This window comes from Anastrepha obliqua, chromosome 4, assembly GCF_027943255.1.
Source record: "Anastrepha obliqua isolate idAnaObli1 chromosome 4, idAnaObli1_1.0, whole genome shotgun sequence".
NCBI lineage: Eukaryota > Metazoa > Arthropoda > Insecta > Diptera > Tephritidae > Anastrepha > Anastrepha obliqua.
The window spans coordinates 3,848,326-3,874,450 of record NC_072895.1 but is presented as its reverse complement, the minus strand read 5'-3'; the positions used below and the strand labels follow the sequence as shown (position 1 = coordinate 3,874,450).

At 35.9% G+C, this 26,125-nt stretch overlaps 1 protein-coding gene across 5 annotated transcripts in view; it reads left to right on the top strand.

The window, feature by feature from the left end:
• LOC129245676 (14-3-3 protein zeta) overlaps positions 1 to 20,117 on the top strand; it is a 60,928-nt gene extending 40,811 nt beyond the window's left edge. For 4 of the 5 annotated variants that reach the window (XM_054883998.1, XM_054883999.1, XM_054884001.1 and 1 more), the window contains exons 2-7: positions 6,346 to 6,538; positions 6,614 to 6,727; positions 7,279 to 7,405; positions 15,521 to 15,644; positions 15,972 to 16,135; positions 18,251 to 20,117. In XM_054883998.1, coding sequence (XP_054739973.1) covers positions 6,477 to 6,538; positions 6,614 to 6,727; positions 7,279 to 7,405; positions 15,521 to 15,644; positions 15,972 to 16,135; positions 18,251 to 18,406 — 747 coding nt within the window. In that variant the 5' untranslated portion in view covers positions 6,346 to 6,476 and the 3' untranslated portion in view covers positions 18,407 to 20,117. Of the gene's footprint in view, positions 1 to 6,345; positions 6,539 to 6,613; positions 6,728 to 7,278; positions 7,406 to 15,520; positions 15,645 to 15,971; positions 16,136 to 16,859; positions 17,024 to 18,250 lie in introns of all 5 variants that reach the window. The other variant, XM_054884003.1, reaches the window with a different exon arrangement.
• Positions 20,118 to 26,125: the final 6,008 nt, after the last annotated feature.

Below are 26,125 nucleotides of genomic sequence, written 5' to 3'. Positions count from 1 at the left end.
GTGGTATACATACATGCATGCATTTTTGTCTGCTTCATTTCCCATTCGTATTTGTATTTGTAGTTTTTCATGTTGCGGAATTTTTCCGATTTTAGTTTCTCTTCATATCGTTGTTTGTTGCACAGTTGCTTTGTTGTTCCTTTATACTGCATTATTTGCTTTTTACTTGTGGTTTGTTGAAAGTGGTCGCACCAACAGCAAAATGAGTCATCCAATGCCATCGCCATCGCCATCTGGGGCTATGTGTGCTACCAGTGTGTGGCGTCACGTCATGTCGCCGGAGCACTGCAGCGTCGGCTGTGGTGCCACAATTTTTCTTGTACCAGCCGCAATTTTAGTAGCCTTGTATGTACGTGCTTTGTTCCAGCCAGGCGGCAATACCCCATCCCACCTCATTCATCAGCCAGCTAACTTAGTTGCTAAGTAAGCCCTACCGTAAATTTTCTCACTGCTGCAGCCGCACTGCTTTGTCGAAACTCGATTTCCATGCATTTTTTTGTATGTGTGTGAGTCTATTTTGGGTTTTCCATTTCTATTTGTATCTCTGCAGCTGCATATAACAAATCAACGCATACTTAAATAGAATAACGACATGGCCCTAATGGCCCTAATAGGTGCTATGCCATCAGAGTAGTTTCGTGTTGTGGCCTCTGTGTGCCAAGTGAGCGTCGTTTTGCAGACTTTTTTTATGCACAACGATTCCAGACTCGTATTTCGCCCTTTGACTGATTGCCTTCGCTACTGTTCAGTCTTCATTTTTGTTTTATTCTGTTCCTTTGTACGTGAATGTATTTGAAGAGTACCTTTTTTTGCATAGAACTAATGAATTCCATTATAGTTCGCGTTATCTAATTTGCCAATTATATTTGGCTTGGAGCGAGTTAGAGCCTTTTTGAACAAAAAAAAAAAGCTTAAAGGCATTTACCTGTTTTCGTGTATGTTTTCAAGTACACCGCCGTAACCAACGGCTGTCGGTTCTACGTTACCGGAATGTTTATGCTGCTACAACAGCAACATCAACGTCATTTACGGCAAAATGCACTTTTTTGTCTTTAAAAATGGCCGTCATTATTTTTTAATTCAATAAAATGTTAGAAAACGCAAGAAATTCGCACAACAAAATATAGCAATTTTAATTAAATTTATTATAATAAATAAAATATTATATGAAAAATAAAATAATATTAAGTAAAAATTAATATTAAAAAGTGAAGTGAATGAAAACTCGTTTGTTGATTGCTTAAAGTTTTTCATGGAATTTATTTTGTATTTGTTTTTTATTTTGTATTTTTTTTTTATTTTGTATTTTTTTTTTTTTATTTTGTATTTTTTTTATTTTGTATTTTTTTTTTATTGTGTATTTTTTTTATTTTGTATTTTTAACAATATTTAAAATTTTTGCTTCATTTTTGCCGTCTGTATGTATATTTATGTACGTACATACTTACGTTCCCACTTTTAAGTGCTACCTTGTTTTTCCATTATGACTGCTTGTTTAATTTGCGCGAAATTGGCAAATTTTGCGTATCTGTTTATTTTTCTGGCCTCGCGTACCATTAAAAACAAATGGCTGCCCAAATATTGTACGTGAAATATGTTGGAGAATGTGTGGTGTTAGCGTACACTGCAAGAAATTTTACAAATATAATTGAATTAACAGAATTTGAAAGTATTTTTTTAATGTAAAATATCAAGTTGGGAGCAAAACTAACAATAAAAAGGTGACCTAATTTAGATTAGATTAGATTAGATTACTTCGAGGTTTGCACTTCGACCTCATGGTCTTTTGTGCAATCTACTCATCGCAGTACGCCATTCAGACCCAGTTTGCTTATTAAATTCAAGATAGAGCTGGGTTGGATTGAGCTTATGAGCCCCATTTCTGGGTGCAGGTGGCCGAGATGTCTCGAATCTTCTTCCCGCAATAGCGGGAGTCTCCTGGGATAGGTCGCAGAAACGACGAGAATCAGCATAATTGGTTTTATCGTTGTTGGCGTTTTGCTTTTGCCCCTTATTTTTAGGCTAAATTTGAAATAAAATGGATTATAAAACGAAAGTAAAAGTAAAAAATTTGAATAAAGAGGGATAAAATAAGGAAAAAACTCTTATTTCCATTTTAAAGTGTCGTCTTTTAAATGTTGGAGACAGTAGAACTCTTTTACTGCTTCAACAAGAAAATAGACTAAATGAACGCTTCAAAACTGACTATAAGCGAGTTGTGCTCATTTTATTAATTTTTTCGTGGTGGTTCCTTTGTGTTTGTTCGTTATGTGCTATAAACCGTTTTGTTGAAAACTGAATAAAAAATAAATAAATAATTTTACAATTTTATTATTTTTTGCCATCAATATTTTCACACTTACGTGCACAAGTGTAGAACCGCGTTCTGTAGTCGTAAACAATTTACCAAACTTCTTCGAGCTGCTCTGCAATCATTTTGGACTTTTATATGGAATATTGATCAATGAGAATTTTGATGCGCATATGACAGCGCGCAAGCTTTTTAATAAATCAAAATTCAGCAGCAAAATTGCTTATTTATTTAATCTGATATTTGATTAAATAATGCAAAGGAAAACAGCACATCAGTAATCAATCAAATAATTTATATATTAAGTGGAAGGTGGCAGTCGTGAGTGCTTCTGCGACGCAGCACGCGCATCGACAAGTAATCCAATGATTTGGAGTTCGATCACGATTTCGCAAAAGAAACATAAAAATAAATATAAATGGGAAATGATTATATCTGTCATGAAAAAGCTTCTGTTCTGCCCTCAATGTACTGTTGAGGGGTCTCTGAAGAGAGACTGCAAGAGTGACTTAATACATTTTTTTGTATAAGTTTGCAGAAATATTCACTAGCAGCTCTTCTTTTGTGCTGGGTAAAAAATTGATTGCGATATCTATTAATAGTATTTCATTAGATAAAAATTAGTAGTTGTTGTTGTGGTTGTAGCAGCATAAACGTTCCGCATACATGCACGGAAAATGGTGTTAGAGTGACAGACCTTGATCGTATATAAATCCGGGTCGTTCCGGTAACACAGAATCGACGCCGATAAATTAGTTGTCAGTTTTACTTAGGTAGGCATAGTGAATTGAAAACTTTGTAATCGTTTTTTCGAATTTTTAATTTTTTGAGTAATAACTTTCCTTCACTAAACAGGTGGCCATATGCACAATGTAATAGGTACCACCATGAATTGGTAAATACCTCACAATATGGTTGGTGTCACTCATATCTCTGTGTATTTTCTAATTGAAATAATACGCCAATATTTGTTTCGCCATTTATTTTATATGTATGTATGTATGAATTTCTGTGTTAACACATTTAAATCTGCAGTCAAAATTTATATCTTACACAAACTCGCGAGTTGTTTAGCATATTTTAAAATTTTGTGTGTACCTGCAGATTTATTTGATTATTCAGTTTTTTTTTCTTTTCTAATGTTTGGTGCTGTTCACTCGGTTGCTCTCCGTGCTCTTAAGTTTGTTTGACTTTCTTGTCCATATTCACGGATATTTTTTGTTGTAGTCTCTTCTATGAGTTGTTTAACTGTGTTTTATGACTTACTCATCCGCCTTGGTTACGGTTTAAAAGTTGAACTACGCAGTTACTTATTTAAAATATTTGTTCGGTTATGCAAATACTTATCAGCTACGTCAGTACCACTACTGAGATTATGCAGTACTGATTACATACGAAGTATGTGTGTATGTATGTATGTATGTAGGTACATATCACCACCACTATCCTTATCGGGTGCTGAAATATTCGATGAACATTCGTTTGTTAACTGGAAATTTGTCAATTAATACCCACTTGTCACCAGAAATTACTTGTAAACATTAATTTCGCTTTTAATATTCGATATAATTTTTAAATATGTTTGTATCTGTGTATACGTATATATTTTAATTGGCATTAACTTTATCATTAACTTTATTTCACTTTCAATTGTTAAACTTTTTGTAAACTTTTTCTGGATTTGCAAAAATTGCAATTAGCGGCCACCTCGCTTTCGCCAGGCTCTCATTTGTTCGTTGTCGCTTCGATTGTGTGTGTATGTGTGAATTTATTTCGAGCATAGTTGAGTAGAGTGAAGTTGTTTTTAATTGTAGTAACTTTTTGCGAGCGCTAAAAAAACTTTTAATTATGTTATAAAGTTTGTGTCTGTGCGTTGCTTGGTTGCCGCCCATAGCAGGGGCATTGAAAATTGCGTGCTATACACATATGCACGTATGTATGAATGTAGGCATGTATGCAACTATATTGGTTTATGCAGCAGCGAGCTACGCGTGCGAAATTATTTTCTCTTGCATTACTAAAGTTTTCACTTAAAATGAATTCGTTCTATGTATCGCTTAACTCTTTTAAAGGTCAACTGGGCGGTGTAACTACGCCCTTATCATATCAGCATTAAACCTTTTCGATGCAAATCAAATTTAATTTGGTGTCGGTGAAAAAAGTAATATATGTACACATACATGCGCATGAAAATGAAAGCAATGTCGATGCTGCAGCACTAATTAAGGTCACAGCTTTTATTATATTGTTATTTGGCGTTCATTTTGTTTAAAATGTTCTCCAGTGTGCCGCCTTTTTCTGATCTATGGCATGTGTAAATATACACACATACATACTTACGCATATGCATCTATGTACATATATGTAAATTGTGTTTGCTAGCTTACGCTCCTATAAATTGGCCGCTCCCAACCAACTTCATGCTTCAGCTGCGCCCCCAGCATTTCCTTTAAAAGCCTTGGTCATAAATTGTGAAAAACCAAAAAATAAGATAACAAACGCGCGCACCAACAACACAACTTTTTTGTAATCTTGCTCTTGACGTCCCGTGATTATGCAATCGCTTTCGCATGCCCTGATAAATGGGTGTTCATACACTTGTACATGTGGATGTGTGCAGAGTTTCGCTGATAAGCTGCTTGAGTTTGCCAGCTGGTTGGCGAACAGTTGCCGTGCAGCTCGCCCTATATTCATTCCTTGTAGGCTGTGGTCTTCCAGCGGTGAGTGTTGTCGAGTTCCTCTCGTTGTTTGAAGTCTTGCAGAGTTTCAGAAAATTAAGCAATTCGTTTTGACCAGTATTTTTTGGAACTCCATTTTCAAATGACTTTCGAAGTTTAAAAAAGAAAAATTAGACCTAAGAGCAAAGCTTCGCAGCGCTGATGGGATGTGGTTGTTGTTGTTGATGTATCAGCGTAAACATTCCCCATACATGTACGGCGAATTGTGCTGGAGTGACAAGTGCGTGGCCGGATATAAATCCTGGCCACTGTCGTGGGAATGCTGATGGCATACCGGTGGCTGTTGATTTCCAGAACGTCACTGCGTATAAAAGTGATTGTTGACGCTTGCTGTGACGATATGTGGAAATAAGTTGCCATAAAAATCCATAATGCCATAATGGAGCATTTAGATATTTTGAAGTTATATGAAAATGATAATGAAAAATGTGAAATGTAAGAAACTAGTAGCGTTTTGCCCACGCCAGCAACTTGGAACTCTTCGGTCCATTCAAGTCATTTCGGTCAATTTATTTACAATAAAGTTAAAATTGTGAGTAATGTTTAGTGTACCACAAGGAAAATTTTAATTTGTCAAAGTTTCCCGTCGCGGTGAAATGAAAATTCTGCTACAAATATTTTTCCTAACAAAATTAAAGTCATTAAGAGTTATAATACTTGAATGTTCCTTGTTGTTGAAAAATGCCGCGCTGCAGTGTACTTTAAATAATTGCGTGTGCCAGTCACGCACGTAATTAGACGTTGGCGGTCTGGCTGTGATCCTTCTACACTTCAAGGCCAAGCTAAGATATGTTCGCCATTCGACATTTAAAGTAAATAAGTACAACTGGCGGTGGTTTATTTGCTGTATACTTTTGAACTCCTTACACAAAAACTTGCGGATTTGCCTGTCACTCCCTCAAAGCGTAAATTGCGCGTATTCTCTGCGGCGTAATTTATGCCGTTGCTCCCGGGTTTTGTACGCTTTTAATTATGAATTTCTAATTAGTTTTATGCAAATTAATATGATCGCCTGTATGCAATATTCTTTTGTTCATTTCTCCTATCCGTGCCACATTCGGGGAATTTTTGTTGTTTTGTGACTGGAATTTAAAGTCTGAAAGCTTTTGATCTAAGCATTTAATTGGGTTTATTTCTGAGGAAATGCATGATTCGAAGAAGAAGGTTGCATATTTGAAGAAATGTGGAGGTTTTTTGGAAATTAAATATAATACTTTGCCTAAAATGAAACCTTTGTTTCCTTTTACCATGATTTTACTAATTAATTTGTAATTTCCTTTGAATTCTTTCTTACAGATAGTCACACTGTGAGCGGCGCATTCTGTTTTAGAAACCCTGCGTTGTAATCTCTCTTAGCGGTTTGATAGGAAAACCCAGCTTCAGTTTTTTCTTTAAGCTCTTGGTAAGCAAGCAAACAACACAGCAAAATGTCTACAGTCGACAAAGAGGAATTGGTCCAAAAGGCAAAATTGGCTGAACAATCTGAAAGGTGAGTTGGTATAAGCAAATAATGACCTAAATTACAACCATTGCGTATTTAATAATAATCATTTAACGTTTTCAGATACGATGACATGGCTCAGGCTATGAAGTCAGTCACAGAAACCGGCGTTGAACTGTCAAATGAGGAAAGAAATTTACTCTCCGTTGCATACAAAAATGTTGTTGGTGCCCGCCGGTATGTACTGCTTTTTTGCTTAGCTTTTATGATTTGATAAGATAACTGAAATACAGTTAGAACATAACATGATTTGATAGCGTTTCATGGCTTACCATTGTGCTCGTACGAATTTAAATGCCCATTGGTTACACTTTTAATAAATTAATAGATAAATATGGAGCTCGCGAATTGAGATGTGAAATAATTTAAGTGTCACATATTTTAAGGCTACGTAGATTAAGCCACAGTGATATCGCTTTTGTATTACAAAAGAGCTTTGCGTTGAACAACAAAGTGTTGCGTTGTTTTGAACGCATCCTAGCACAAATTATCTTATTTCTCTGTGTGACGGCTCCTTTTGTGCACACCTGATTTTGACCCCACAATCCTCTGATTGATCACGCACACAAATTGCCTTTTAAAATTCATAAAAATGTGTAATGTAATGTTACTACATTTGTACTCTTTTTTAAAATTCTTTGATAAACTCGACTTGAAAATACCAACCAGCTTCAGTAGTTCTACACATACTTATATATTTTTATACTTTATTTACTTGTTAATTTCAGCTCCTCATGGAGAGTAATTTCATCAATCGAGCAAAAAACTGAATCCTCCGCCAGAAAACAGCAGCTCGCCCGCGAGTACAGAGAGCGTGTGGAGAAGGAGCTTAGGGAAATCTGTTACGAAGTTTTGGTAAGTTTATTTCAACATTTTTTGAAAGACGTAGACAACGAATGTTAGGACGGTTTATAATTAAGTGCAAAGTGCCATTAAGTGCAAGAACGCCCATTTGGAAACTTTCGTGGTCACACATGAAAATGTAATTTACGATTGCCAGAATGCCAGGTCATTTGCACTTAATTGTGAATTGCCTTCTTCTATTACAAAATAAATCGTACTCGTATATACACGCATTTTACGATCTGTGTTGTAAACAATACATGGCAGTTATTGTATTAGCCCATTTGACATCCCAACGATGCCTGAGAGTAATTTATCCATTGGCTTACCAGCAGCGTTCTTTTTATTCTTGTTTAATGAATCGTATTGTCTGCATTAAGTGTGATCAAAAAATAACTAATTTCTGAGACATTTAGAAAAGTAATTGAAGAAAAAAAAACTAAAAGGCACTTTTAAATACAGGCGTCCCTCGTATAACACGGTATTTGTAAAAACACGGTTTCGATATTACACGGTACAAGAATATAACACGATTTTGAAAAATATGCATTTTAAATTTGAACTTTTTTTCCGTTCAATAAGGGAAATACCCTCTTTGTAATTATTATTATTAGTCTTTGAATATATTTTTTGTTGTATTTTTTAATTTTTGTATTTCATCATAAAGTTGAATTTAATTTATTTTTCTTAATAAAAACGTCAAGCCTTTATTTATATTATTTCAAGGTTTCGTATAACACGGTTTCGATATAGCACGGTACGAATTAACTGTGTTATACGAGGGTTGTACTGCTACAACAACAACAAGGGACGCCTGTACACAATTTTTGCCAATAATTATTAATTAATTGCCGGGCCACAGGAATATAACGGGAAATTGCAAAGCAGATGAACTTGCGGAAATGGGTGCAACTCTTTATATCTAACGGATGAAACGTTGGTACCTATGCGCATAGTCACTTGTGAATTACTAATAGGTAGGGAAACCATCAGCATGGTAAATTGCATATCCTGACTATTGCGAACTAAGCAAACAGGTTGAGATTTAATAGAGAAGTTACAAGAAACATGGTAGAACTCATTTTTTAATAGGCAGCCATGCCAGAAGGTTGGGACTTCTATACTACGATTTTTGTAGGAGTTGCCTTAACACGGCAGAATAAGGGTAATCAAGACACCTCCTATGTGCGTGTGAAGGGTTAGCCAGAAGGAGACTTCGCACTCTTGGTTGTGCATTCTTAACAGATGTAGCGGATATAGCGCATCTAAAACTGGCGAAGCTTTGCTCGTTTATAAAAGCCACAGAATGGTTTAAAAAGGAACCCATAGTGTAAGGAAAAGTTCCAGCCGTACCACAATGGAGTTACGGCAGGTTGTTGTTGTAGCAGCATAAACATTCCCCATACTTACATACGGGGAAAGCTGCTGGAGTGACAGTCCTTGGATATAAATCCGGGTCGTTTCGGTAACGTAGAACCGACTGTCGTGGTGTGTCATTACGACAACCACCCTATCTAATCTACCTACCTAGCATTGCCCAAATTTGCTCACACTTGAATTTCAAAAGCGCCCACACAGATGGGCGTGAAGATTTGAAATTTTGTGTAGAAAATATACTACAATTCCAAGTGGAAAACAAACGGGTTTTTAATTAGTTAGCTTTTTCATATTTTTGTTGAGCTATCCGTAAATTCTCTAAAGGGAAATGAAATGAAATAATCGTCGTATCATCAACATGTAGCGATTACGGTCCAGGGTGAGCTTTAACTTCGTCTACAATACTCTTCCAATCTGCGTGGTTCATGCATAGACTTCCAGCTCTTAACTCGTAGTTTTTTCCGCGCGGCTTTGACATGGTCAAACCAGGCTAACCTTGGACGTCTTCTGGCCCGGGTCGTTAGGGAGTTTGTTGTTAAAAAGGATTTTTGAGGGCGGCTGTCTTCCCTGTGCACACGGTGTGTCATAACCATCGAAGCATTTGGGATTTAATGTGTTTAACGACATTTTCTCGCCGAAATGAGTTCAGCAACTCATCGTTGCAGCTCGAACACTCTTAAGCTTTTTCCATCTTTGCTTGCCATTGTCCAGCACTCGCGGCCGTACGATAGCACCGGCAGCATTATTGACTTGCAGAGGCGGAGTTTACATTCGAGTATTAGCAGTTTAGACTTCAGCAATTTGGTGTGGGCGTAATATGCTTTGTTTGCTACAAATATTCTGTCTTGTATTGCGTCGTAACTACTGTTGTCATTTTTTATTAACACGCCCAAATATTTGAAGTGTTGAACTTCCTCAAAGGTAAATGCTCAGATTTCGATGTTTTCAGAATTTTTTCTATCATCGCTGCGCGAGATCTTCAGATATTTAGTTTTGCCGTCATTTATTCTAAGGCCTACTGTTTCTGCACGACTTTCAATGTTGCAAAAGGTCTCAAAGAGATACCTTTTGTTCCTTGCCACTATTGCGATATCGTCCGCATACGCGATTGTTATCCCTGAGCGACTAAGAAGGAGGTCCAAACTTGAAATTGAATAATCGACGTATACCAACTGGATTGGAACGATTTCATTAATGCGCAACGCAAGTGCTTAAGTGTTTGATATTGAACGTGAATAAGTCTTGTTCTTTATGGCATTTGCTTCTGAATTGCTTGAGGAACTTGGTTTTCTGAACCCTGGGTTTCAATTGAAATTCTCAAATTTTTTCTTCATACCTTCAAAGCTCGAATTGTCAGTTTTTTCGTGTTTGTGAATATCTGACGACCATGAAATGGGTCATCTATCAATACATCTTCACTGTTATCATTCAATAATAAATCATCAATATGTGAAGTCAAAACCGAATGTTCTTTTCCAATCCGTTCATATATTGAGAGTAAAAATGAAAGTAATGGTGAAATAATTTTGCCGAGTTTAGTATGTGCACTTGCTTTTAAAAGATTACAACCCCATATTTATCACTTCTAAATTCTCTAATAAAAAATTCAATGCTCTCGCTGAGCTTATGAGTTGTAATCGTAGTGTCTCGATACCTCGTTGTTGACATTAACAATAAGTCGATTAAATTAGAGGCGAATGTGAATGTCAGGCTGTAATTGAAGCAATAATAAAAAAAAAACAACAAAAAACATACCTATATTTGAGTGAGGCAACTATAAAAAAGTGGCATAAAATGAAAGAATGAATGGCGCACTTGGCTGATGCCTAACGGCTGATAGCTGCTTGTTCATCCATATCTCTGTATGTAGGTTCCCACTACTGTGTGGCTCTTGCCCACTTTTTAGCGTGAAACAATAGCAGCGTGCCTATTAATGCTTCATAAGCCATTGCCTTTGGACGTCCTCCTTTCCACACCCATTCGTGAGAGGCGGCGCGCTGGCAAGTATATAGAAAATATTAAAGAGCTAAGAGTATCATTAAAAGTCTCGGCAATAAAATTCATACTATTTATGTACATATATATAGTATGTATGTATGTATGTATGTATGTATGTATGTATGTATGTATGTATGTATGTATGTATGTATGTATGTATGTATTTATGTATACACAATGCCAATCGAAGCCGCGCTGTTTTAATAAAGCTCGCTTTTAGCGTTCAAGTGCAATTTCCTTCGTTGCCATTGCGGCGGCCTCCAACTTTCGGTATTAAATATGGCTACGATGCCTTTGACTGTCCTGCAAATCGTGCGAAAATGGTTGGGTGGTTTAATGTGAAAGTGCTTGTGTCTAAAGCCACATTTTCTAACGACCTGTTTGTTTGCTTCCAACGGCTCTGCAGCGGCGCTTTTAATAGCACAAATTGAAATTCGATCAATACCACCGCCGCCGAGAACATCTATTTTTAAGTGATTTTGTGAGTATTCAACATTTCTTCCACTCCTGGCTGCTTGTTTGCTTTCTGTTTCCATCTCTTGCACTTTACTCTGACACTCGTCGCACTATTCGTTGGCCGCTTTTATTGTAGCCGTTTGGTGCGACTATTTTGTTTGAAATTATCTGTATATATTGTTTTTGCTTCTTGATTGTCAGTGAAATTGAGAAAATAAGCACTCGACTGCAATTTTTATACGTTGCTGATTAATTGTTACTATGAAATACACAGAATATAAATTAGCAGGTTTTTAATAAAGGCAAATATTAGCCGAACATGAACATGTGCATACTCGTATGTATATACATATATATGCACGTACATGTGCACATTCATGCACTCAATAACTCAAAACATATTTATAATGTGTCGTATTTTATGTGCCGATAATTAATCGCATCCCTTTGATAGTTAATCAGCTGTGAAAGAGGTCGTTGGATGAACCGTATCACAGAGAGTTTAAGTATAGTATGTCACTGGGCCAAAGCTAAAAACAGGTGGCTTGAGCGCTACCGCACCTGAGCTCTATTCACAGCATGCATTCACACTCCACTCCCTTGCATAAGCTTGTGTGTATGTGTGGCATGCTTGGCATGCTTGTGCACGCGTAAAGAGAAACCGCTCTGCACTGCCCTTTTGTTTTTTTTTTTTTACCTTTACTGTTGTTTCCCCTTCGTTTCCCCACTCGTCAATGTTCTTATTATTTTCTCAAATCGTGGTGTGGCGAGGTGCTACTCCTTCTGTATTTGAACGCAAACACTTTTATTTTTACCAACGCTGTTTTAAAGACGAATTCTGATCGATATGATTAATCGCGCGAACGAAGTTGGAGGTTGACAGAATTCATATGTACATATTTATCATACATATATACGCACCTACATATGTGACCAGTTTTAATGGCCTCAAGGATGCTGTAAATATGGTGCCATTGTGTTCGTTATGTTAGCATCTGTTTCGTCCTACAACTGCGGTTGAAGAATGGCAAGCGCTTGCCTAGTAAAGTATCATTTAAATTTTAACGGCCATTGCTGGATCATATTGCGGTGGAACAGAGCAAGGAGTTGAGTTGATGGTAGATATTTTATCGAGGTTCGTCTTTAGTTGAAAGTTATAAATATGAATATGATTTTTTTATTTCCTTGACAATAAATTTATTGCAAAAACAAAATTAATTTAAAGTTACAATTTAGTGTCATTCCCGGTAGGAACATAGGGCGGAGCTTGATTGATTGATATTAATAAAATACATTTAGTCTGGCATCTAAGCAACACCATCAGATAGTGCCGACATCTTATTTTAGTGTTAACTGGTGGGTTGCTAAGTCATTTGCCATTTAAGGGGGTATTCTGGTCTAGAGCCCTACTTTTTGGGTATTTTTCAAACTAGGATAAAAGAAAAATTAAAAACATTTTTACTATCCATTTTTTTATATAATATTTATTGATGTTTAAGGTATATAAAAAAAGTTTAAAAAAAAAAAAAAGTCAAAAATTCATCCAGTGACAGGTCGGTGAAGTAGGGGTTGCTAGTCAAACAGTGCTCCCTGGTTGACATGATTCCAACCCTTGTAGTGATCTAAATCGAACAAACAAAGAAAATTCTTAATTAGTAAAGATGTCGCTACATCTTGAGCCTCGGCCGAAAAAAAAAAATAAAAATTCACAAAATGGCGCCTACTTGAAAAAAAAAATTTTTTTTTACCCCTGTTTTTTGACCTTTACGAATTTTTTAAAAATACTTCGAATTAAAATTTTTCAAAATCCAATGCTCCAGTGATAAAGAGATGTATGAAAAAGATTCTCACCAAATTTCAAAGGGATCGGTCAGATAGAACTTCAGATATCGTGTCAACCACCTCAGCAAAAGGAGTTTTGAGAAAAACGCGTTTGAATTTCGCCGTCCGCTCAAACCAGTCTAGCTGTCGCGTCACTAAAATAGTTGTAATTTCGAAAATAATTCGAATTTTGCAAAATCCTTTTAGGGAGATATTTTTGAATACCTAGACTATCGAATTTTGAAAAAAAAAAATTTTCGATTTTTTCAAATTTCTAGACTAGAATACCCCCTTAAGTAAAAAGTTTTAACAAAATGTGTAAAATCAGCTGATGTCTTTAAAATTTTAAATTTATAAAGTTTGTTGCTGTTGTATCAGCTTAAGGGGTTATATACCTTGTGTTTTTCAAAAAAATCAAAATAAATTTTATTTCTTTATCGTAAAGTACAATCTCTTGAGAACATTTTCCAAAAATTTCATAGAGATCTGAACAATAGATCGAAAGTTACAGCGTTTTAAATTGTGCGTCGTCACGTCCTGAGCGTACGGCCTCATGCGGCGCTTGAAACTTTAAACCCGATTATCTCAAAAACGTGTTTTTCCAAAAATGCTTTTGCGGTGGACGCGATTGCAAAAAAAGTATTCAACCGATTTTTATAATTTTTTTTTTAAATTGTTCGTAATTGATGTCGCCTCTTAGTGAACGATCAACTTTTTATGTATAAATTTTTATTTTGCAGATATGAATTTTTTAATGCCAATTTTAGGACTGTAGAAGTGGAGTTTTTTAAAAACATGTTCCTATTTTCACAAAAATCAAAATATTTAATATATTGATCGTTCACTAAGAAGATATAACCCTATACTAATGAAATCTTTTCGATTTTTTGATTTCAGTTGACTTGGTGGACTTGAATCGCGTCCACCGCAAGCCTCTTCCAAAAAAAGGGTCTTGGGGGGAAAACGCCATAACTCCGCCATTTTTAAATATTTTTACACAAACAAAGCCTTTTTTTTTCTTTAAACATTGTAATATCCAATAATAAAAACTTTTATGCAATAAAATTATTGCTACATATCTTTAAAAAAAAACCCAACTTTCGCTAATTTCACCGGACCACAAGGTATATAACCCCTTAAACATTCCCCATACATGTACGGGGACTGCTGCTGACGTGATAGTTGGTGGCCGGATATAAGTCCGGGTCTTTCTGTTTTTTTTTTTGTTTTTTTTTTTTGGTCGGGACAACTAGCAAGTACAACACTCAAACAACATTAAGTCCATTGTACTGAACTCGAGTTCCCTTTTTAATTTTCTTGAAATCTACGCGACTTCCGAATAAATCTGAACAGATCTTGCGAAGCCAAGGAGCCAAGAAATTGGACCGCCCTCTCATCTTCCTCTCCACAAGCTGGACATAGTGTACTGTCTGGGATGCCTACTTTTTCCATTTGCTTCGCCCATAGAAAGTGGCAGTCGTCAGTCCAACCAGCTGCCGACAGTCCTTTCTGCTTAATGACAGGAGGATCTGCGACAAGCGGTCGGACAGGTTGTTCCGGTTACGTGGAATCGACTGTCATGGGAACGAAAGTTCCTTCCTTGCATATTTCTTTTGCTTTCAAACAAAAATATTTTGTGTTTTTCGCAACTCAACTTTGTCACCAAATCTTGATTTTTATAATTCAGAATTTTATCTTTCATAGTGAATATTTAAAAATGTCCTACTGTATTTTTTGCATTGCGGAAAAGTTTGTGTGAAGTGATATCTCATTTCATGTAGCTGCCATGAATGGCTCGAGCACTCTAAACATACCGATAACCTTTGATTAATTATTATATGCGCTTAATTTTTGAGAGCTTAAAACGCCAGTGAAAGATGAGTTGTAAAACCTACACGTACATATACATACAGACACATATATATATACGCATGTACACATCGAAAAATTTATGCGACCGGTAATACGATACACTAACAGCAGCCAGCAGCAAGATTTTGGATTTTTTTTTGTAACATTTTAAGCTGTTCTCCTGAGATATCTTTGCATTTGTCACTTTAGACTGCCTACGTGTTTTCGTCCGAGTTTTTTCTCTTTCCACTCGGGTTGCGTAGCCCTTGACAGTGACATTTACACACAGCATTTTACACACGTGTTCTTACTGCTTTATTCTTTTATTTGCTGCTGTAAAAGCAGGCAGGCGAATAAGCGTGCAAATTCTACTCATTGGCCTTGGCTCGAACCCACACATAAATGTATGCATATTTGCACGTATGTTTCGGGAATGTGTGTGCGAGTATTTGAACTCATAATTTTTTTGTGTGTGTAAAAATTATTTAATAGTTATTGCACTTTGTTCCGATAGGAGGTAGAAACTCTTCACCACCTTATAAGATTTGCGTGTACACGCGCCAATGTGATATATGTACATACCTTAATTTAATTATTTTCTTTTATGTTTTATTTTATTTTTAGGGTCTCCTGGACAAACACCTTATTCCAAAAGCCAGTAATCCAGAGAGCAAGGTATTCTACCTGAAAATGAAGGGAGATTATTACAGGTATTTAGCTGAGGTGGCCACAGGAGACGCACGCAACAGTAAGTATTTGAATCGCGTTTCGTTTTTCTTTTGGCTATGCGGTATTGTAATACTGTGCCATCACTCTCTTCTCCCACACAACCAAACACATTTTCCAATCCGTTCATCACACTCCTCTACTCTTCTACATCCTTTGTGCATTATCCCTCTCTTTTACTCCATTCATATATAATATCATCCATTAATTTACACTATATCCCTTGCAAAATATTCTAATATTAATTTAATTTCTTTCCACAAAAAAAAAAAAAAAAAAACAATTATAAAAAAAAAAATAAAAAAATTTTAAAAATGTAAACACGTAAACGTGAACGTCGTGTAAACAGCCGTTGTAGACGACTCCCAAACCGCTTACCAGGATGCATTTGAAATTAGTAAGGGAAAAATGCAGCCAACACATCCAATCCGGTTGGGTTTAGCCCTAAACTTTTCAGTCTTCTATTATGAGATTCTGAATTCTCCAGATAAAGCTTGCCAACTGGCCAAACAGGTTAATATGCAATTATAACATGCTCAAGAAGAATTCAAGCATTTCAAGGCAAACAATATATATATAATATATTTTAGTTCGTTTGAGTCGTCGATAAGAAATCAAAAAAATCCGTTTAAACACGACACATCATCGATCTATCACAATGAAATTTCCTCCACAGAGCTTTTAAGAACTTGGTACCCTCAGGAAACGTTAGAACTGCTTAAAAATGCTAAACATCTAGAAATAGAAACACAATTTAACTAGAGCTTTTAACTATTTGACTTTTTCAATCACGAAATGAAGCACTTTAATACAAATAGTCTTAATATTTTTCAAATATTCTGTTCGAAATATTAAAACTATGGTCTTTAATTATTAGTTATTTTTTTATTACCATAAAAAGCCCCATTACGATTCTACATAACTTTTTACATCTTATATCTTACCATTTATTTTGTCGTTTGATTTATTAAAAAATTCTAATTTTTTGTTTACTGTTTTTTCTTTTCATTACCTTCTCATGTGCTCATCGATTTTTCTGCTCTCAAAATCTCCTTCCGTTCGTGTGCTAAACAACTTCACTCCCACAAATGCACGCACAAATAATCAATCCAATTGTAATGAAAAACGCGTTTTACTTTCTTTACAACAACAACAAAAAATTAACGTATCACAAAAAAAAAACAAAATGAAAAATTGCGTGACTACTTTAACTTGTGACTTGGTGGCTTCTTACCAGGCGTGGTTGAGGATTCGAAAAAGGCCTATCAGGAGGCATTCGATATTGCTAAGGGTAAAATGCAGCCAACACATCCGATACGTTTAGGTCTCGCCTTAAACTTTTCCGTATTCTATTACGAAATTATCAATTCGCCGGCGCGGGCCTGCCACTTGGCTAAACAGGTTGAATTGAAGATTGTGTTTTTTGTTACTTGAACGTGAAATATTAACAAATTAATTTGTTTTTGTTGGTCTTGTGATTATTTGATTAATTAATAACACAAACAATTTGGATGTATTAACTTTTTTCTACTTAAGAAGGCTTCTTTCTTGATGTTCGCTTAAGTCTACCAACAAAAGCTATTCAATGGGAGTAAAAAATAAGCATACACATACATATACATAGTAATCCTGGCTGTTAAGAATACTAATTGCGCACAATTTTATGTGGTTTTAATTTAATTGTAATCCATTATTTTTTGCTGAATGTTTTCCCGCTAACCTTTTGTTTGCTAAGATAAAAACTTAATTCTTTCTTAAACTTCCACACCAACCGCTGTTTTCTTCTATGGACAGCAAGAAAAACCTAGGGCGTGCACGCGTACCTCACCTCTGGTTTATGTTAGAAGGCTTTGAATGAATCATTGCGCGCAAAACGAGGTGTGCATTTATGTTGCTAGTGTGGCGTGGCTTCTTCGGTAGTTGTGGAATTGGAACGAAAAGAACAGAAAAGAAATTGAGTTCGCGAGTTAAAAATTTGGCTTCTGTTTTAGTTTTATTTTGCGAGCTTGATTTTTTCGACATATATTTGTTATGAGTTACAGTGAGCTTGACATTCGTATGTTGCGCGGCGTCCCTTTCTCAAGATTCCTCATTCCTTTCGTCCATTTGAGTGACTTTCTTCATACCTGTTCCCTTTCCTTTAAACCGAATAAACAGGCTCGCTCTTTGCTAAATACCAACGTTTTGAGTTCCTCCGACTACTGAAGCTAGCCACATCAATGATTGCGTCCATTTTGCACGTATGTACAAATACCTACATATGTATAAGCGCTGAGCATACTGAAGGGAAACTTTTTGAAATTTTGCATTGATGATTGATGATGTAACGTGTTTTTACTACACTTTAATTTAGTTCTTTTTGCATTAAACAGAACGAAAAACGGCGAGTATGAAAAATTTCAACACCTTTATACACACATACATACATATGTACTAAAATATATACAATCCATAAATAAATTTATATAATTGGTTGCTTTGAATTGAAATGCTTAAATTTTTCTATTAAAAAAGCGTAATTTTTGTATTTTCTGTTTGTATTTGCTTGCTTTATATGAAAAATATTGCACTCTTTGCTAATAATTGTGTTTATTCTTCGTTTCTTCATCCATTGCTCTCTCTATGTAGGCGTTCGATGACGCGATAGCTGAACTGGATACACTCAACGAGGACTCATACAAAGACTCGACGCTGATTATGCAATTGTTGAGAGACAACTTGACCCTCTGGACGTCGGATACGCAAGGGGACGGCGATGAACCACAAGAGGGTGGCGACAACTAACCAAACTAAATTGTTTCCTTTTGACTATGCAAATATTAATTAAAAAATAAAAATAAAATACCACAACAACATCAAAATGATACAAGAACAGTAATACAACAGCAACAGCAACAGCAAAATTAAAAGCATAAAAAACAAAATCTTCAAATAGTGAAACAGAGGCAGAAGCAAACTGAATGCAACCTAAATTTAAACAAATTCATTTGAAATGAAAGAGCAGTGAACATACAAACTACAACAACAAAAACAGCAGCGGGAACAACAATAGTCACAGTCAGCAATAGCAGAACACTATTTGAATGCAAAATTAAGAAGCAAACAAACCATCGTCATCAAGTTAAATTAATAGCAATATTTTAACTAAGGAATGAATAAACAAAAAGAAACGCAAAAAATTTCAAATGTCATTTCCAACGGGCAACTAAGAATGACAAATGAGAACCAAGTAGCAAATAGCCTTTCGCTAAAGTCTTGTACGAGTTTCTAATTCAGTTGCATAGCTGCAGCTGCCCATTGCATTGCATTGCATAGTCGTGCATACATTTACATACATACATACATACATATATTTTATGTACAGCAAAAGGAGAACAGTGTGGCATGGGGAATTGCAAGCAAAGCGGTAACAAGTTTGTCTCTCCCCTCCGAATTGCGAATTCCATAGTTTGGGTTTGGCTTTTGGTGCATGCTGACTGATGCAAGCCAGCAGCAGCAAATGCACTTTTTCTGTTTCCCATTGACCATGCCGTTCTCATGAGTAACGCAGGCGTTTGTTGGGTGTTGCAACACCGTATACCGTATTAATTAATAGAGCATAGAGGCATAGAGAGCTAGCAGCGAACAAAGGCTAATGTTTGGAAAGCTTTGGAATTTTGAAAATTTCTTTTTGTTGTGTATGCGAGAAGAAAAAATATGCAAAATTCAAAATGTGTTTTGCCATTTGCCATTTGCCATTCATCAGTTCAGCTCGCCAACAACAATCAAACTAAAGCAATTAGAAAATGAAACTGTGAAACAAAGCGCGTTTCAAAAGCAAACAACCAACCCAACCAGCCGAGAAAACAACCAAAAAGCAAGATGAGCAAAATTTCGCAATAACAGCAAGAATTAAGATCGATATTTAAATGAAATTATATCATCAAATCTACAAAAGCGTAAAATTTGTTAGGAAGAGCATTATACATATATTATTTATTATTTTTTAATGAATAATTTGATTTTGTTTTTTTTTTATATTAACCAAAAGTCATTCTCGTTTCGTTTTCTAAATTTTGTACGTACCTTCATAAAAAATGGAAAACGTGCACTCGAGTTATAATTAATTGCATGATTTATCTCAATCAAATGAAAGAATTGGGGGGGTGTGCAATAGAAATATGCAACTCGAAAATTTTTTCTTGAGAAAAACGAAATTTTGTTTGAGTGCACGTTTTTGCCAATTTTCGAAATCATTGCAAAACTAAGCGGCTGAAACGAAAGAGAACAAAAATAGTAAAATTGTAGAGAAGCTTAAAACATATTTGGTGTGTTTTAATGAGTATGTTTAGGTGGCCCAGGTTGAAGCAGTAATTCACGGCGCGCCACACGCTTCTAACACAATTAGTGGCATACCAATTCGTTTTTATTCCTTATCAAAATTGTTTTTGTCAAAAAAGTATAAACGATGATTTCTATTATTTTTAAATAAAAAAAAAAACGTTATTACGTTATATTTGCCATTGTTTTTATTACTTTAATTATTATTACTATTATATGTAACTATTGATTGAATTATGCGCTGCTCATTGCTAGTTAGTCGAAAATATATGAGAAAAACAAAACACTACAAAGGGAAGTTTGTCACATCTAATAAATTTCAGATTAGTCGAATTTTTATTGCAATAGTATTGTTTGTTGTATGTGCACTCGAATAAAAGCTTACCACAATACGGGTGTCAGGGCATAGGCGGTATCGGAAGAAAGTGTTTAGAGCGCCTTTTCGAGGAGGCATCAACAATCGGTGGTGTAACTGTTGTGAACGAAGTGCTGAAATGCGTTTTCCAACTACATTTCCTGCCAAATGTATAGATCAGTTTTTGAAAATCATGTGAACAGCAGTAGGGAGCTTTCAAATTTGTTGCGCTTAATTTTATGTTCGAAAAGAGCCGCGTGAAAAGTATTGCGCCTAAAACTATGCAAGATCTTCAGAAAATATGCTGAATATAGCATCCTTCGCGCGTCGAAATCTGTTTGGCAATTTTCTGATGCATAAAATTTAGCTGAGCGAACTTCAGGAATCACATTTCAATACACTAATTTTGATTTCTGCTGGATTTGAGGGCTACCAAGCAGACGCCAAAGAAATTGAAACAAAGGCATGCATGTTACTGTTTACAAATACACTGCACTACAGAGCACAAGTACCACATTGGACATGTTCGCTCCCTACGCCATGCATTCAGCATTCGATTTCCTTCCCTCTGCAATAGAGTTGTTTGTATGTGGTTGAATGTAATTCCGGTTCTTTTAAATTTACATGCATATTGAGTTTGGTAATCGTAGTTTGTAGTGTTTTTTGTTTTTGTTTTTAATTGAAAAAATAATTGTAATAATTCGCAGCATTAAAAATTTATGTATGTATGTAATTGATGATGTTAATCTGAAATTAATGAAATCTGAAAATCGTTGCCAATTTTCGTGTGTGTACCGAGTACCTTTACAACTAAAACAAAAAAAAAAACAAAAAAATCAAATCAATCACAAATCAAAACAATCGGCTGAGGTAATATTCTTCACTCATCAATCATTACTATTCTCGTATTCGTATTCGTATTCGTATTCATATTCGTAATCGTATTCGTATTTGTCATCAGCTTTGTGCATTTACATAATTTGCATATGGAAGTTAAAAAAAAAGAACAAAAAATACTTCTACTTATAAATAATATGGAAAACACAACACTTACTATAAAATACGATATTTAAATGTGAAACGTCATAAAATAATAAAAATATGCCGAATTGATAAACAAGTGAAAACAAACTATGTAATAATTTAATGTCTTCATGCCATTAGGCAGGATTTTACAGACCCGAAGTATAGGTGTCTTTCTGTGCTATATGGAATATGGGCTGAGCAAGCAAAATGTAAGATGCTCAAAGCAGTTTTTAAACAAAGTCAATACAGATATAATCCTTTCCAGCTGCTCGTTTACAGGCTCTGCACCGAAAATGATTGTTAAATCTGCATTTGTATGGGACTATAGGTGTACGTGGTTTTTAGGTCATTAGTTCCATGGTATAAAAGTTATTCAAGTGGGAAGGTAATAAACGGGGAGATCACACACGAGATCAGAGTACTCGAGAACGTGGACTGTGTTTAGGCGCCGCGTTCTGTTGTGCTTTCATTTTACAAAAATTGCAGTGATTGCAGGTGAAGTTTCGATAGTTTCGATATATCAAGTTTTCCTCAGTATGAAAAATATTTAGGCGCTATTGTATGACTTTGAGCGGCCCACGGAATTCGCCTCGTTGCAGCAAAAGCCCGAAAGTTCCAATAATTGTTTATCAAAAAGCAGAAACAAAAAAATGCAAAAACCAGCACCCATTTGGTGGACACGAAGTACTTTTTATGATGCACCAAAATAAACGTAGGATTTTCGAGCTACGCAATCAGTGTGAATCTAAACGTGCATACATACATAGTTAATCCATTGAATACTTTAAATGTACTTTATATGTTTTGATGTAGTGAAGATAGCCAAGAATAATTGTTTTTCAAGTATGTGACTTCCCTTTCCCTTGTGATGAAGCAATTAATTTTTAGTTAAAAGTTAAATTTTAAGCGATTCAACTTTGCCTTTTTAATATTATGACGCCTGGTGTATGTGTATGTATTTTATTTAAGGATATAAGTATGTGTGCTAAATGTGTGTTGATGTATGTATATATTATATACTACTGGCTTATATGTAGGTAGATAATCAGATAGCTAATGGTTTCAGCTGCAGTTTGTGAGACTCAGTTTTTTTTTACGGCAAGCGGCAAGTGTTGAGCTTAGATACGAAGCTCATCGTGTAAGAGAACGAGGGCATAGAGAAAGAATGCCCTAAGGAGTGCACGCGCATGTATATGTGGGCTGCTTGTTACGTATTCGGTTGTCCGGTACACAGTGCATGTAGTTCAGACCCAGCGAGCGGTGCTTAGGTACAGCACAGGTCATCTATGCAGAACAATTTGGCAACGCAAGCGGCAAAACAGATTACGGCATGCGGAGTCGGCGTGAGAATGAGACAATTTTTTCGATTTGCCCACGAGTTGTATGTGCGCACGCATGACTCAACGAATAATTCGAAAGTCGAAATAATTGAAATAAAGCGCAAACTTTTTCGAGCTATCGAAGTTCTCGTTTTGTGCAGGCATGTCCCAGAAGTTACTAAAATACTTGACCGTCAATGTTTAAATAGTTAGCGAATTTTGCATAAATTATGTACGTTTAAATGCATGTGTACGATTGTGTTTACGACACTCTTCTCTAACATATTACCACAACTTTGTTCTTTGGTAAGTAATAGTTGCTCAAATGCGTGTACAACATACATACATACGTTTACATAGTTGGTATAAATTTAAAAACAAAACAAAAAAACACACTCTAAAGCTCTGAATGTTGCAAATTTTTATTACTCGACGTGCTCGTTTCCATTTTTGAAGCTTTCTAAATGTTTTGCATGTGTAGATGTGTGCTCCAGTGGTTCACGCTGTGTCCTGCCCTGATGCTTGGCGCATGAAAACGATTTCCATATCCATGCAAGCCACTCCTTACCTCTTCAGCATTTGCATTTCACAACTTGTTCGCCATTCTGAAGCGCATACTTCAAAAACGAAAACCAGCGATGCTGCAATATGGTAGTTCCTTAACGACTTCAAACCGGAATCCCCTTACTCAAACCCCTGTTTCGTAATTGTATCCCTGCATATGTAAACCGTTTGAACGAAACTAATCTTGAGATCAATATTTAATTCGATGCAGCTATTAAATTCATAATAAATTACATCATATTGTACTAATACCTATAAACTAAATTTAGTACTAAAAAGAAAAGGAAAAACAAAAAACTATGAATACATATATCGCTTCCCAATCTTCAACATATGCGGATTATACATAATAATAATAAATTAATTTTTGCATAACACAAAACAAAAAGAATCAAAAACAAAAACATAAGTAACACAAGCAGAAAAACAAAAACAAAAGCAAAAACAAAAACAAAGAAGTATGTATGTAAAATCTAAGATCCCTTTTTTATTCCAAACGACCCCGATAGTAAGGTAAAGTAAGGAAAGAACCAGTTATGTATGTACGAGTATTACCACGCATTCACTGCATTGATATGCCGTAATGGGTGCGCTAAGTAATACACAGAGCAAACTAACCGAAATGCGCTAATTATTCAAATTTTAATTCAAGCATAACTTCTTTCATATGGCATATAATGAAGGCAACAATTATATTATTATGATATAAAAAATTACTGTCCAGCAAAAATGAAACATAGATTTTGTGTATGTAAAAAAGACAACAAGACCGGAGTAAAAGAAGCAATTTTGGAATGCGCTTAAATTTATATGCCACATATTGAAATACATACATACAAGTAAATGTGGACTATAAATGCAGAATTTTTCCAAGACAATGCAAAAATGCAAGACCAAAAAGCAAAAGAAAAATATAAAAACAAGCAAGCGTAAACAAATAATTATAACACAACAAAAACTAAAACTGAAAATAAAAAAAAAACATTAAAACAGAAACACATGGAGGCGAAGATTGAAATATTTAAGTTTATTGAAATTACAGTTTCTTAATTATAAAAAAAAACAATAAAAGATAATTTAAAACACAAGGTCAACTGTGCGTTTCAATTCAAATTAGTAAAACCTAGGTAATGGTGCCGTATTTTTGGTGGAAGGTGGCTCACATCCACACGAAACCTCAATTAGAATTATTTAGTTTTTTTTCCAGTAAGTTAGGGAAGGAGTTTGCGAACGATTTAAAAATTGTTATGGCTTAACCCTTAACGCTTTCGATCCGAAAAGCCGCTGCGGTAAAGGGAACTTGTTTTACGTTTTCAATCGTTACAATAGGGGGGGAAAAAACATTCCATCACTTAAAGATTTGAATCGGGTAAAAAGGGGTGGTGGGAGGGGCTGGGACATATATGTCTCGTCAGTGTTTTTGAATGGGACTTATATGTCCCGATTAGTATTTTATCCTCGAACATATACCGGGACACATAGGTTCTGTTCGGATCGAAAGGGTTAATGGCCGAAAAACGCTTTTTATAATACTCGCCCATAAGACGACGGAAAATTAGGCGAAATTCTAAAAATTTATAGATGAAAACTTCAACTGAACATTTAAACTGATTTATTTAGATATGAATTCGATTATTTACTTGGTTTATAATTTGATGGGCACTGAAAGCCCTAGTAGCCAGTGTGCTAATTAAGTTAGGGTTATATTGTATATATCTCCTATAAATAATAATAATTTGATTTGATCAACAAACCAGGGATGCACAAAGTTTCAATATTTGTTAAAGAAAACTACAGCGATGATAAACAAATGAAATGAAAACTGAATTCTTTTCATGCCCCCGTATTGGGGCCTTCCGTTTTCTATCTTATAAGTACTATGTTCTCGTAGCGGGGCTTTTCGGCCGCTAAGGGTGCCCATCTATTCGGCACCTGGATCTGGCCTGTACTGGACTGACTTTTTCGACTTTGCACGTGAACTTAAGATATTTCTGTTACGAGTATAGCTAACGACTTGGGCTTCTTAAAATTTAATTTTTTATCGATTTATGGATGTAACCTTTTAAAAAGGATCCTCGAACAGGACGAAAAAAGGTCAGACCCGCGTGCCCAACCGAAGGTTTTAAAAAGGGTGTCCAACGGAGAGTTAAATTAGAGGGCCATACAGGGTTTGATTAAAAAATAATGAGGCTTCCCGCGCGGAGCGTCTGCCAAGCGATTAACCGAATCGGCTGGTGAGGAAAATGATCGTTGGACCTTCCCCTTCCACTAGAAACCGGTCCCAGTTCGCTGGCAACAGCGGTGCAGTCAACATCGCTCCGCGCGTGAAAGTTGCTTTAAGAGTGTGTTAGGATTTTGCAGTGGCGAAAATGCAGCGATCGTTGGAGCAAGGTTACTCGATCAAATTTTGCGTAAAGCTAAACAGTTTGTACTTCCAGGAAGCACTGTAAACGCGGCATTTTACAAAGAAGTGCTTCTTCGGCTGAAAAACCGCGTCGCCCGGGTTCGGTCCGACCTCGTCAACGACTATGCGCCGGCGCACACCGCCTTCCTCTGCATTGGCCAAGATGGGGGTTCCGGTGCTTCCCCACCTTCCCTACAGCCCAGAGCTGTCCCCTCCGGACTTCTTCTTGTTCCCGCGCCTGAAAAGAAAGCTGAAGAGGCGTTTCGACTCTCGAGGCCATCCAAAAAACTGTGACAGCCGAATTGAACGCGATTCCGGCGGATGAGTTTAAAAAATGTTTCCTGCAGTGGAAGGACCGCTACCAGCGGTGTATTGACGCTCAAGGGTTCTATTTTGAAGAATATTAGTTGTATAAGCCAAAAGGTTTAATAAATCTGCTTAAAAAAAACAAGGCTCATTACTTTTCAATCAAACCCTGTATCACAGCGCCGTAACCATTAACCGTGGTCCTAACC